The sequence below is a fragment of the Cajanus cajan genome, chromosome 7 (genome assembly GCF_000230855.2).
Source record: "Cajanus cajan strain Asha chromosome 7, NIPB_CcT2T_4, whole genome shotgun sequence".
NCBI classification, from domain to species: Eukaryota; Viridiplantae; Streptophyta; class Magnoliopsida; order Fabales; family Fabaceae; genus Cajanus; species Cajanus cajan.
The window spans coordinates 55,053,193-55,068,344 of NC_138523.1; the positions used below are offsets into that span (position 1 = coordinate 55,053,193).

Genomic DNA, 15,152 nt, shown 5'->3' on the forward strand with positions numbered 1-15,152 from the left:
TTATTGTCACAGTGAAGGCACAACAATGCATGAAATAGAACTGAATTATATAATCTCATTTAAATTTTAAAACTATACTGTATATAACTTGTTCGGATCTCAAATTTATTGTCTCATATCGGAAATTAATCCTATCTGACAAGTTTTCAAATCCAGATAAGTTTAGCTTTTGCCTTTACTCAATCCCAAATTTTGCTTAGATTAAAACTCAATCGGACCAAAACAGATAATGTATGAATGAGATAGAACTGAATTAATCTCCTCTATTGAAATATTTAACATTATATATAAACTGAAAGGTTGATTCAAAATACTTTACTGAATTCCCAACATGAATTGTTTCCATAAAGAAATTGGGGTTATTATAGCATATATACATGAAAGAGTAACAAAAAAAATTACTTTTCTTTTTTTAATGATAAATGTCATCCTAAATTATTTTATATCAATAAATAAAAGAGAATACTTCTTTGATATCATGATTTTTTTTTAATGTTTTAGACTCTTTTTTCTTTCTTTCAAGTTTTCTATATTTTACACCTTTTTAAATGATATTAATTACTTTTTTCACGTATATTTTATTTGGCAATTAATATTTATATTTCATAATTATAATTGTTCTTACTTTATATATTTTAAGATATTAAATATAGATATTTTAAATTTAACATACTAAATTAAATATTTTTTTATAAGATATGCAGAAATCTTATAAACGTAAAAAATTATGATCCAGTAGTAATTTATTATATTAATTTTATGATTAATCTTCTCTATTAAAAATAATACAATATTATATTAAAATAATAATATGACACTTATTTTATGATTTTTAAAATACGACTATTATTGTAAGTCGGGGAAAGTAATTTACTTCTTTTTTTAATTTAAAAGAAGCAATTTTTAACCAACTTCGACGTCATCAATAATGATCATCTTCCTAACCACCAAATTATACCTTTTATAGAAGGTAGCATAACTGGGATTTATTTATACTTGTAATTCATCCAATTATTATACACTATTTTGGAGTGTCATAACATTAACAGACACTCCCTATAGTTTTATTATAAAATTAAAATGACTAACTCATTGAGATTAAGAATTTTTTTTTTAGATGACTAAGAATAAAGACAATCGACAAGTCTTTTTAAAAGACTATAAGCATTTTCAAAAGATTGAGAATAACATTTCATTGAAATGTGTAGCCTTAAATAATATTGTTTTGATAGAGTAATATAATAACTATTCTCGTTTATATATATATATATATGCTTTAAATAAATTGGTTGGATATCTAGCTACTTTTAATTTTTAACAATTATTTTTTTACTCGTTTCTGCAGAATAAAAGCTCAACACCTAAAGAAAAAAACAAAACAACTTTGTTACTTACATATGATGGGCCTAGTAATCAGGCTTATTGGTGGGTTAATGGGAGGGCCAAGAGTGTGGAACAAATTCCCAATGTCTGCACATTCTTTATCTCTGCTGGTACAGTCCATATCATCCAAGCCTTTCTTCAGATCTTTTACAGATTAAACGCTCATATTAACAACCAAGCAAACTACTTTTCACACTCCCTCGTCATTTTCCACTTTGCAGTCACTAGCAGGTACTCTCATTTTAACAATAAAGCCTTTCGTAACAATCCAAGAATTACTAAATTAATTACAATCATATATATTTTATTTTACTTGATCATTAATTAATTTTCAATTTTAAATGGCTCAAATTCGTTGTCTACAATCTAGAAAATGTTGCATCATAACTTGTATGCTGTTACATGCATGGAGAGAATCAAAATATAAACATGACGAGTAACATGATGTGACAAGAAAAAAAAAATGATATAAATATACGAAGAGAGTTTTATGTTTGGATGTTTTTTGTATGTTGAAAGTACGGTTTGTTGTAAAACAAAACTGAATGCAAAAGCGTAGTCAAATTGAGGTTTTAAAGAAAATCAATTCTGGCTAATAACCAAACAATTTTTTTTATATATAAAATGGAATTTGACAACAGTTGTTATCCCCGCTGGTACAGTGAAAAATTGAAAGCAAGAAATTTGAAAGGAGGGCACAAAAAATCACAGCATATAGCGAAGCCTGGGTGTATAAGCAAGGTCAGATGTTCGAATCCTGCCTTGTGTAGCAGTCGCGTTAAATCTTGAGGCTAGTTATCCCACCCTTTGAGGTGCCTCCAACGTAGCAAGAAAATTAGTCACTGCTATCGGCAGTGGATACTCCAGGGACGAACAAAAACCATATAGGTATAAATGGAAAATGGGAAGGAGAAAGATGAAGCATTCACGTGATTCCATTAGAGGAGGAAGGAAGGACAGTCACACTCACATGGTACAACTGCAAATGACAAAGAGAGACTCACTAACAACAACAAGTTTAAAGTGTGGGGGGCATTTCTGTCGCCCTGAATCCCACTTTTAGTTTCCATGCCTGACATGCCATGCATATATAATATTCATCTGGTCGATATTATAAAATATAATTTTAAAGATTTTTATTTTATCTTTTTATGAAATATTTTATTGTTCTTTAAAAAATTAATTTTTTTCTTTATTTGTTCTTATTAAAGATGGTGAGAATATATGTTTTTTTTCTCTCATTTCTTAATCTCTTTCTAATTGATAATTATCATTTTTGTTGGTATTTGTATACCAATTTTGATCATATATATATATATAAGCTAATTCACTCCTCTTAAAAAAAATTAATGATAAGTAAGAAGGATAAAATTGGTAAATTGTAATTTTATTTGATTGCATTTCTAAATTTATATTTTAATTTTAAATTTCATTTATTTTCATAAACTTAAAAATTTGTTCATAACCAAAGTTTCATTTTTGTTATCATAGATTTGGTATTGGATGACAATCAATTGATAAATTTCGCGCTTGCTAAGATAGAAAGGTGTTGCAGAGTAAAAATAGAAGTTTGGCAAATTTCCCAACAATGCCTAAACCAAACATGTCATTTCTTTCAACATTAATGAATATAGGTTAATTTATGATGAGTTGAATTATGATAGCCAAAAGTTGGCAGAGGAACATAAGCAATTATTGTCATCAATGACAATTGAGCAAAGGGGTGTATATGATAAGATAGGGTATCTGAAAATAGGAGTGGATTATTCTTTCTTTATGGTTATGGTGGCACTGGTAAGACATTTGTTTGGAACACTATATTAACAGCTTTAATATGTGTGGGAGAAATTGTTTTGACAATTGCATCAAGTGGATTAGCAGCTTTGCTAATTCCCGGTGGCAGGACAACACATTCTAGATTTGCTATCCCAATTAATGTGGATGAGGGCTTTACTTGCAATATTAAACAGGAAAGCTATTTAGCTCAATTAATAATTAAAGCTAAATTGATAATCTGGGATGAAGCTCCCATGACTCATAAACATTGTTTTGAAGTAGTTGATAGAACTTTTAGAGATATTTTGCAATTTACTATTGTTGATATCTCTCATTTGGAAGAAAAGTGGTAATTTTAGGAGGTGGTTTAAAACAGATTTTACCTGTAATTCCTAAAGGACAAGACAAGATATTGTCAATGCCAACATTAGTGCTTCTTATCTTTGGAAATTCTGTGAGGTTCTCACTTTGACAAAAAACATGAAACTTCAGACTACTAATTCAATTTCTAATGCTGTAAAGATTAAAAAAATTTCAGATTGGGTGTTGAGCATCGGTGATGGAACTGTTGGTCAAGGAGATGATGAACATTGAATTTCCTAAAGACTTTGCTTATAAAGAATACAAGTGACTCTCTTTCATCAATTGTTGATATCACTTATCCATCATTTTTGCGAAACATGACTGACCACACGTTTTTCCAACATAGAGCCATATTAGCACCAACAAATGAAATTGTTAACCAATTAAATGATTGCATACTATCATTGATTCCTGGAAAATTAAAGTCATATTTGAGTTTAGATAGTACATGTTCTACTGAAGGGCAATTAGGTACACCTGATGATGTTCATACCCCTGAATTCCTTAATACTATCACTGCTTCTGGACTTCCAAATCATGAGGTGAAATTGAAAGTTGGTGTTCCGATAATGTTGTTGAGAAATATAGATCAATCTTTTGGGTTGTGTAATGGAACTAGACTTATCATAACTCAGTTGGGTAAATCTGTTTTGGAGGTAAAAGTGATATCAGGCAGTAATATTGGACAAAAGGTTTTTATTCCTCGATTGTCCTTAATTCCATCATATAAGAGAATTCCTTTCAAATTTTAATGTAGACAATTTCCAATAAATGTCTCATTTGCCATGACAATAAATAAAAGTCAAGGACGATCATTGAAGCATGTTGTCATCTATCTTTCACAACCTGTTTTCTCACATGACCAATTATATGTCGCAATATCTCGACTTACATCTCGCAGTGGTATGAAAATTCTTATTTGTGACGATGAGGTAAATGGTTCAACATCTACTACTAATGTAGTTTATAAAGAAGTCTTTTAGACTCTGACATAGGTAACTTGCATTTTTTTTACAATAACATTATAAAAGAAAAACATGTCTACTTTAGTTCTAATTTTACCAATTTTTCAGGCATTTCATCAAGTTTATTTTCCATGATAAATGTGTTCCGGAGTCATTACATAATCACTATATAAATTAAAAATTTAATTTTGTTTCCTTCTTATTTGAATTACTACATCTTTATAAAATTTTAATATTACACATTTTATAAATTAATTATAAGGTTTTTTTTTCTTCAAGTTAATGTATTAACTCATATTATAGATGTTGATGGTTTTGAAACTGAGACACAATGTAATTTAGTTTTCCTAATACTTTGATATTATCATGTTTTCAATCGTTTATTATTATTATTTTATTTATATATTTAGATATTTTTCTTTATGCTGCATTGAGTTTAATTAATTTTCACAATTATATATATATATATATATTAATTATTAAAATAAAAATTATTTATTATAATAATTTATTTTCTGTACAAGTAGAATAAAAAAGTTATTTAAAATATCTTTTATTTTTTAACATTAACTACGTAATTAATTTATCCATAAGTCGGTTGATGTTGATAGTAAAGTGTCATCATTGTATTGATAGATTAAAGGCGAGACACGAATGAGAGTAAAAGATGAGCATTGCGTGGGGAAATAAGAGGGCTAACGTTAATTTTCACAGCGCGTTTGGAGTTCCCGCGGGTTTTCCAATAGTCTTTTAAAGGTAGGGACTAGGGAGCAATTTATAACTTCATTTTAGTGCCAACAAGAAAATGTCTTGGTAAATCTTATGTCCCTTGGATCTAGGTAAAATGGGTTCACTTTGAATTTTAAATCATAACCTCATACTTAACCTCATACTTATTTTACATAATTTTTAATGCATGATGGTTTCCGAATTAGACATATTAATCTTTTAATGTACGAATTAAATTAACATAAGATTATAAATAAATGTAAAACTAGTCTATGATTTTTTATTTTCATACAAGGGGAGTCCCTACCCACACATGGGTGGTCCCAATGAGGAGTCAGAGACCAATTCCTGTTCCAGGATTGGCTTGCATACATTTTGAAAAATACATATATATTTTTTCTCACATGTGTTTATTTGGATTAAAATTATTGTTTATGTTTAATAATATTATCTCCAAAGTAATTTTATAAAAATATTTTTTATTTGAATAGTACAAGGTAAATATTATGTTATATAAAAATACTTTGTGACTCACTGACTCATGTTATAATAAACTGTTGTATTTTATTATATTTCAAGTACGAAGTGTACGTGTATATATAATTTATTTTAAGACATAAATATGTGTTTTATTTGTGTAAAATAAATTTTTTTTTGTCATTGTGATTTTGTTTTAGTCTTTGTAATGTATGAATGGTTACTTTTAGTCTCCACAATTTCTTTTTCAAAGTAAATATGATATATATTACAAGCACTAAAATGAAAAAATATATATATATTATAAAAATTAAAATAAAGTAACAAGAATTAAAAAAAATGTTACACATAAAAGAAATTGTATATTATAAAAAATAGGTACATAACCCTTTATTTTAATGTATAGGTGGACAATATATCTTTATTCATGGGAAATAGCGGAATTTAAAGGGATATAAGTTCACAAGCCATGAAAAGGGGTGAGGGAGCAAGAAGCAAGTCACTGCTTTACTTTGAGTTGTTTAGATAAATTTCTTTATAGTTACTTTTAGTGAAATAAAATAAAATAAAATAAAATAGGTCCTTTATATGAAATTACTACACTTAATGATCACTGCGAGGGCTAAAACCGTTATCCTTGCAGAACTTATCACTCGCTATGATTGAAACCTCCACCCATTATTAGAATCACCACCATGATGCAAACCCATGCTCCATGACTCAATGAGAGAGAGAGAGAGAGTAATTTTTTTACTGCTCCTACCACGGCTCCACCACAACATTGCTCTATGTCATTTAGGGGCCTTCATGGGTTTTGATAATTGTGAACCAAACTCGAGCCAAACACATTGATTGACATACTTGGAGTTGAAATTAACTCAACTCTTTTAAATTCAATGATCTAACTCATTGATGTGATATTTTTAATTATTATTTATCTATTTTCAAATTTATTTATTATTATCATGATTTACAATTATGTGGTAACTAGTTTGGTTTTATTTTAGTTTGGAAAGAAAGAGAATTAGTTTATTATATATAAGGCGCAGACCAAGAAAGTGTGCATGTTTTCTGTCTCCCTCTGATTGTGAAAAGTGGAAAGTGGAAAGATCAAAGATGCCGAGCCTGTTCTCCAAACACCTTCATCTGTGTTTCTTGAAGCCGAAATACCCCACCATTCTCTGCCAGCCACCACCTTCCACGGACACGAAGGACTCCGACAGCACAGAGCCAGACTTGGCCTCCGTGTTGGCCTCCCAGCGGTTCTTCTTCTCCTCCCCTGGCACCTCCAACTCCATCGTAGAGTCCCCCGACAGTCGCAGCTTCTTCATTCCCACAGGGGGTGGCGTGAGAGTCCCCAAATACTCTCTCAACCCCTACAAAGACTTCCTCCGCTCCATGCAGGACATGGTTCGTTCTCGCCAACTCTTGGACATCACGCTAGACTCCGATTACCTCCATGAACTTCTCCTATGCTACCTCGCTCTCAATCCCACACACACCCACAAATACATCCTTCGCGCTTTCACCGACCTCCTTCTCCAACTCTTCTCTTCCGCCCCTTCCCGCACTACGTACGAGGTTTGTGTTTCATCAAAAGGACAGCTTGAGCCAAACCAAGGAGGCGTCTGTAGACTGTAGACTGTAGACTGTAGAGGGACGAATGCTAGACCTCTTTTTCATTTTAATTAATTACTATAATATAGACTATAGTGCTGCTTTCTGTTCATACTTTTATTTTATTTTGGAAGAAAAGAGCGTGCTGTGATTTCTTGGAATTATTGTGACGTTGGTGATGGGGATAGTGGGTGACAAAGCAGGGTTCGTTTATTGTCCTTGTGTTTGTTGTTGCTCTTGCTCTCTCTGTGGTCCTTAATGGTATTAGGGATGTTCTGCACACAAATTCACCAGCACCTTCGTTTTCTTCTGTGTGCTAACGTACAATGCTGCCCTTTAATTTGTCTCTTCAATCCTCCTCATAACTCAATAACTATTCTGTAAATTTTGGTTCCACGTTCTAAATATATTCATCTATTTCTTTCAATACATTCAGTTTAAAGCCATAAGATCTCATTTTAGCTTGTTGAGACAATGGTAGACCTCAAATTTAGCGGGGATCAAAGAAAATTGGGACCATATAATTAATTAATGTTGCAGGTGGCTGGACTCCCTTTTCCCCCCCTTCTTTTCAGCTTTTTTTACCTCATGAAAATAATGCACCTATCAAAAGCAGAAACAAGTACAAAAACAATCGAGGATTAGGAAAAGAGTAAACCTGACAAGTGACAACAAAAAAGCAGATAAGGTTCTTTAGCATTTTGCCGATTATCAACAAGCTAGATAGGAAAAATGCTTAGGGAATAAGAGCCCAAGAAAGAAACAGTTGAGTGAATTTAATGTCCCAAAACTCACAGGTGTCTGCCGCATTTTCATTCCACTTGAGTTATTTATCCACCTTTGTATGTCTCCATTTCTTTCACACACCGTAATATTTACACTCTGTTTAACTCCACATATTCTCTGAATTATTACTAAATATTTAAGTCACGACAGATGATAAATAGTAGGGAAATGTGACCAAAAAAACAGATAAAATTAAATTTTGCAATGCTAACAAGCATTTAAAAATATATAGTGTTTACAAAATATTTATTGAGAAAAATCCAAGTTCTCACATCGATTAGAGATTAGATAATTGAATAGTATATAAGTAAAAAATAACTCTCACCTTAAAAGCTAGTTTTGTAAGGTTGAGTTAGGCTTAAATTCATTATTCTAAGATGGTATTAGAACAATCCTCTACAAACTAGTTTTGTAGATTTGAGTTAGGCTCAAATTCACCATTCTAAAAATATTATTATATTAAAATAACAACTTTCTTAATTATTACCTAGAAAGAATGATTAAAAAATCACTATATTTTTAAAATTAAAACTTATAATGGAAATGTATTGATAATGTTAAATGTTAAATGTTATATTTTTTAATTTTGTAATTAGTGTTAAGTCCTTGCTATTTTTTTTTAAAATAAGATTCAAATTTAAATATTTACCCAACTAAGCCTACCTAGTATATAATATTAAGTCTTTATATATTTAGTTCTAACATCGCATACACTTCTTTTAAAAATTACAAATATTTAATATGATGTATTTAATGATTTTTAATTAATATACTCATTATCCAAAATTTTCAATATTAAAGGGCTTATATTTATAATCATTAATTAATTAAATATTAACAACTAAGGTTATAATAAAAATCAAGTATATGCATAACAAATTTTAAGATTAATAATTGAGTCTTTTAAATCAGTGATATATTTAAAATATAAGAGGTCAATTTAATCTTTCATGATTGATTCTTCTATTGTTAAAATAATGTTTAACTAATAATAGTCATATTTTATAACGGCATGTTAATTCTTAGTTGTCAAATATAGTATAAAATTAACTTATCACCGAATATTTATGTGAAATATGATTTAAAAAATTATAAGCAAAACTTATATAATAAACAAAGTACAGTTATATAAGGAGAATACAAGAACCTCTCACAAGGCCACTACCATATCAAAAGAATAAAAAGAGACAAGTCATTACATGATTAATACGTGCACCCATAAACAAAATAATATTGAATATTACTTTTTTTTTCTGCCTTAAATCAGGTTTATGAAATGCCTTTTATTAAAACCAAAAAACTGTCATGTTCTAGTAAGAAAACTAGAGAGTATTTTGAAACATATTTCGATATCATTTTGCTATTCATTTCCTTTTGAATGCTCTTAGAAACAAATAATCAATAATATGTAATTATAAAAAGAAGAGTGTTCAAAGCTAACTTCAAAACAAAAACTCACAAGGTCCCAGAGTGGGTATTGTCAGGTTCAAATCCCCAGTTGAATGTTGATCTAGGAAATGTTTAGTCGGAGCCAAGAGTTAGCGTGGAAGAACTCAAAATTCGCATTGGGCTTAAAAAGGGTTTTGATGTTATATATTAGAATAAACATTTTGGGTTTACTCCGCTTAATAATTGCTATTTATTTAATGTGCCCTGAGGGAAAACTTGGGGACAAGCAAAGAGGATCCAAAGAGATAACTTCAACAACTACGTCAAAAGAATGGATATTCTTATCTTGAGTAATTTTAATCATGGATTTAAAGTAGTTGGTTTAGATAACTTTATATACCGGACTATTTGTCTTAAAGTGCATAAATATGTACTAATATTATATGTGGATGTTCATTTGGCTTAGAATTTTGTATGCCATATATTATCATAGAGTGGGGGTAGAGAGGAGTTTATAGCCCTACGCGAGGGTACCTACCTACTTCTGTGTATACTTCTCACTTCAACTATGAAACGATGTTAACATACATTATATATTTGACAATTAATTATGCATGGTAAAGACCGCCAGTGACTTAAATAATATTAGAAACAGTTCTAGTTAAACAATTAATATATAATCTAATGATAGGTAATGCTCTAGAAGAGTCTAAATATATAATGGTCATTTGGTTTGAGAAAATATTTTTACTTTTATTTTTTAAAAATAATTTTCATTTTAAATATTTTAAATTTAGAAAATATGCTTAGTTTGAGTTTGTGTTTTCTATTTTTAGAAAATAGTAATGTTAAAAATGTATTTGGTTTAATTATTTTTAATAATTTAAAATTTTTCAAAATGTAAATAAATGATTAATAAATATTTTAACACTAGTGACATAATAAAAAAAAATCATATTATATAATTTTTAGTATTTTTTTTATAAAATTTAACGACCTCACAATACATGACAGTTGTATAATAAGAAATATTTATAGTATCACTGTATATATATCAATTAAATTCTAAATTTATTTCTTGAAATTATAAAAATATTATTTAATTTTTAAATTATTGATTAAATGTCATTTTAATTTTAAGTTTTGATTTTAATTTTTAATTTAATCAAATGATGCTCATTTTAATTTTAAAGTTTTTACAATAAAAATCATAGTACGTAGTTGAAACTAATAAAATTCAGGAATAAAATAGTGTAGATTTTTAAAAAATTTGATCCACTAAATCTAATCTACTGATACAAATATTTTTCTTATCTCTAATCAAGTAAATCTAACTATTCCAAAAAAAAAAATTAAAATGGTAAGTTCATGGTATAACATTTTTTTTCAAAAAAAAAATTAATGTCTTGAAAAGGAAAAATATTAAAAATAAAACAATACAAAAAGATAAATTATCAAAATTAAAAAGATTATGCTAAACTAATAGCAAGTGGATCTACAAAGAATATACGGTCAAAATACTTAATACATATTGTAATATCCTAATATTTTTAACAATATTTTCATCATTATTATTAAGTGTATTGAAATTTTTTTTAGTTATGATAATTATATATATGGATATATATATAAAAGAGAATATATATATATATATATAAATTTTATTATAACATTTTTAGTGAAATAAAATTATGAAATATTTATTTCTAATTATATAATTATCATGAATTAATTAATAATAATAATAATAATAGTGTTTTATTAAATTTTATGTTCAGTAAATAAATAAATATATATATATATATGTGTGTGTGTGTGTGTGCGCGCGCGTGTTAACTAATTATATTATAAATATTACTCACTAAAAATAACTTATTATAAATTTACATGATTTATAGACATATAAAATAAAATGGTTTAGTGGTTTCATTCCTTGTGCTTAGGGACTTCTAGTGCTTGGTGCTGGGTTCGAATCCCACCAAGGCCTTATCTAATTTTTTTTTATATAAAACAATTAATAATAATAATAATAATCTTCTTAAAGTAAATAAGGATGCAAAAAGGAGTACGGTGAGTTACGTGGTGTCCATCCTTCTAAGTGAGCTACGTTGGTGTCCCATGGTATCTTCGTACCCAAAATTACGCACTCCCTTACGTAACTTTTTAACGTGAGAGTGAAAGATCGGAGGTTTTTAACGTGAAAGCGAAAGAGAAAGATAAAGAAAAAAGTAAGATAAACAACTTTAAGGTAAGAGGGAGGAGAACCTTATCTTTTTAAATTTTATATATCCTTATGTTTATTTAATTATGTTAATTTCTCGATATATTTATCTAATGAGGTGTCCCTAACCTCATTTATTTACTTATTTTATGCTTATTGTTATTTATAATAATTATTAATATGTTCATACTTTATATTGTTTATTTATTCTGTAATAATTATCATTATTATTTAATTAATTGGTGCTCTTAATATATTTTATTTACGTATATGTTAATTAAATAAAATAATGATAAATTCTCAAATTTATTAGGCGTTATATTTTAATGGTATTAGAGCAACGTTCCATGTGTAACTTGGGGAAATGTGCTAACCATGTTTCTAGTATAATAATTAATCTATAAATTTCAGATGGCAGGAAGGAGAAATACAGAACTGACTGAGGCTGTGCAGGCTATTAGAGACATGGCTGCCGCCTTGTTAAGGAATCAACAACCGGAAAGAGTGGGGGAGTCACAGGGACTAATAGAATTTAGAAACAATAAACCTTCCCAATTCGATGGAGGATATAATCCTGAAAAAGCTGAATTATGGATTAAAGAAATAGAAAAAATATTTCGAGCTATGAACTGTCCCGATAACCAAAAAGTAAACTATGCAGTATTTATGTTAGTAGGAGAAGCAGAATATTGGTGGGATAGTACCAGGAGATTATTAGAAGGAGGGGGAATAATCATTACATGGGAAGTATTTAGAGCCAAATTTTTTGAAAATATTTTCCTAATGATGTTAGGAGGGCTAAAGAAATAGAATATATGCAGTTAAAACAAGGAAACATGACAGTGGGAGAATATGCTTCTAAGTTTGAGGAATTGGGAAAATACTCTACTTTCTTTTATCACCCTGATGAGAGAATGAAGTGTATTAAATTTGAAGATGGACTTAGAGCAGAACTAAGAAAGGCAGTAGGAATATTAGAAATCTCTGATTTTCCCACATTAGTACACAAGTGTCAATTTTTGGAAGGCTTTGATCATAATAAGGATAATAGACCAAAATCCTTTGGCCCTCAGTTTAATAAGAAAAAGAATAATGAAGGAAAACCTTATGACCGACCACAATGGAAACCCCAAACTTCTCAATTTGCAGGAAATTCCAATAGACCCATGAATAATCAAGCTAAGTGTCTTAAGTGTGGACAGGGTCATTATACTAAAGACTGTCATCTCAAAGGACCTGTTTGTTTCAAGTGTGGAAAGCCTGGCCATGTGTTTTCTGAGTGTGGACAACCAAATGCACACGCAAATACCTCTGGACCCAAACCGAGATCTCTTACAACTGGGAGAGTTTACACTATGACCGGAACTGAAGCTGCTCAAAACAACGATCTAATACAAGGTAAATGTTTCATTAAAGGCAAAACTTTAAATGTACTGTATGATTCAGGCGCAACTCATTCTTTTATCTCTAATAATTGTGTTCAACACCTCCAATTACCAATTTCTTCTTTAGAGAATAATTTGATTGTTTCAACCCCTACAAACAAATATGTAATTGCCAATAAAGTTTGTTCAGACTGTCCTATTTTTATTGGTAATAAAAAATTTCTTGTAAATTTGATATGTTTACCTTTATCACAATTAGATGTGATTTTAGGTATGGATTGGTTATCTTCCAACCATGTTCTTCTCAATTGTGCAGAAAAGTCTATCATATTTTCTGATTCTAAGGACCTATCGAATTCATTATCCAAACCAATAAACAAAATTTCTTGGGGTAAAGTTCAAGGATATTTAATCTTATCTTCTATGGGAGCTAAAGAGGAAGTCAACTTGAAAAACATAGCCGTTGTTCAAAATTTTCCTGAAGTTTTTCCTAATGATATTCCTGGTTTACCACCTGATAGAGAGATTGAATTTTCGATTGATTTAGTACCTGGAACTGGACCAATTTCAATGGCACCTTATAGGATGTCACCTTCTGAATTAGCGGAGTTGAAGAAACAATTAGAAGAGTTACTTGAAAAACAATTTATACGCCCTAGTGTATCACCTTGGGGGGCTCCTGTTTTGTTAGTTAAAACGAAAGATGGAAGCTTTAGGCTGTGTGTGGACTATCGACAATTAAATAAGTTTACCATAAAGAATAAATACCCTCTTCCTAGGATAGATGATTTAATGGATCAATTGAGAAGAGCCATTGTGTTTTCTAAGATAGATCTAAGATCAGGATACCATCAAATCAAAGTGAAAGCAGAAGACATACAGAAAACTGCATTTAGAACAAGGTATGGTCATTATGAATATCAAGTGATGCCTTTTGGAGTAACCAATGCACCTGCAGTGTTCATGGATTATATGAATAGGATTTTTCATCCATATTTAGACCATTTTGTGGTGGTCTTTATAGATGATATCCTCATATATTCTCGAACACATGAAGAGCATGAAGAACACCTTCAAACTGTTCTTCAAATTTTAAAAGATAAACAATTATATGTCAAACTTTCTAAGTGTGAATTTTGGTTAGAGGAGGTTAAGTTTTTAGGACATGTGATTTCCAAAGACGGAGTGTCTGTGGATCCGTCTAAAGTTGAAGCAGTTTTGTTATGGGAACCTCCAAGGACGGTAACAGAAATCCGTAGTTTTTTGGGTTTGGCAGGATATTATAGGAGATTCATTGAGGGATTTTCTAAAATAGCTATGCCTTTAACTCAACTCACCAAGAAAGGGCAACCCTTTGAGTGGACAGAGAAATGTGAGAATAGTTTTCAAGAGCTTAAGAAAAGATTAACTACTATACCAGTTTTAGCCTTACCCAATCCTAATGGACAATTTGTCATATTTTGTGATGCCTCAAAAATGGGATTAGGGTGTGTTCTTATGCAAGATAGAAAGGTAGTAGCATATGCTTCTAGACAATTGAGAGCTCATGAAAAGAATTACCCAACCCATGATCTAGAACTAGCTGCCATTGTTTTTGCACTCAAGATATGGAGACATTATGTGTATGGTGGTAAGTTTGATGTTTTTAGTGATCATAAGAGTTTAAAATATTTGTTTGATCAAAAGGAACTGAATATGAGACAAAGAAGGTGGATGGAGTTTTTGAAAGATTATGATTTTGAATTACATTACCATCCAGGGAAAGCTAATGTTGTGGCTGATGCATTGAGTAGAAAATCTTTACATATCTCTTCATTAATGATTCATGAGATGAAATTGATAGAAAAGTTTAGAGATATGAATTTATCAACTACAGTAAGTCAGGATAGAATACAATTGCATGCGGTTCAAATTACTAGTGACTTACATGGACAAATTGGTGAGGCTCAGGTAGTTGATAAATTCATTCAAAAGAAAAAGAGATTGTTGGGTAAAAAGGATGGTGGAAAGTTTAATATAGATCAAAGAGGAGTTTTGAGATTTAATGATAGGGTATGTGTG

General features: G+C 29.8%; 1 protein-coding gene and 1 pseudogene across 1 annotated transcript; both read left to right on the plus strand.

Moving 5' to 3' along the window:
- Positions 1-1,400: 1,400 nt before the first annotated feature.
- On the plus strand, positions 1,401-4,780 carry LOC145950087 (uncharacterized; annotated as a pseudogene).
- A 2,029-nt stretch (positions 4,781-6,809) lies between these two features.
- On the plus strand, positions 6,810-7,334 carry LOC109795305 (transcription repressor OFP16-like). The gene has a single exon (XM_020354762.3). It carries the CDS (start codon positions 6,810-6,812, stop codon positions 7,332-7,334), a length of 525 nt encoding a protein of 174 aa, XP_020210351.1.
- Positions 7,335-15,152: the final 7,818 nt, after the last annotated feature.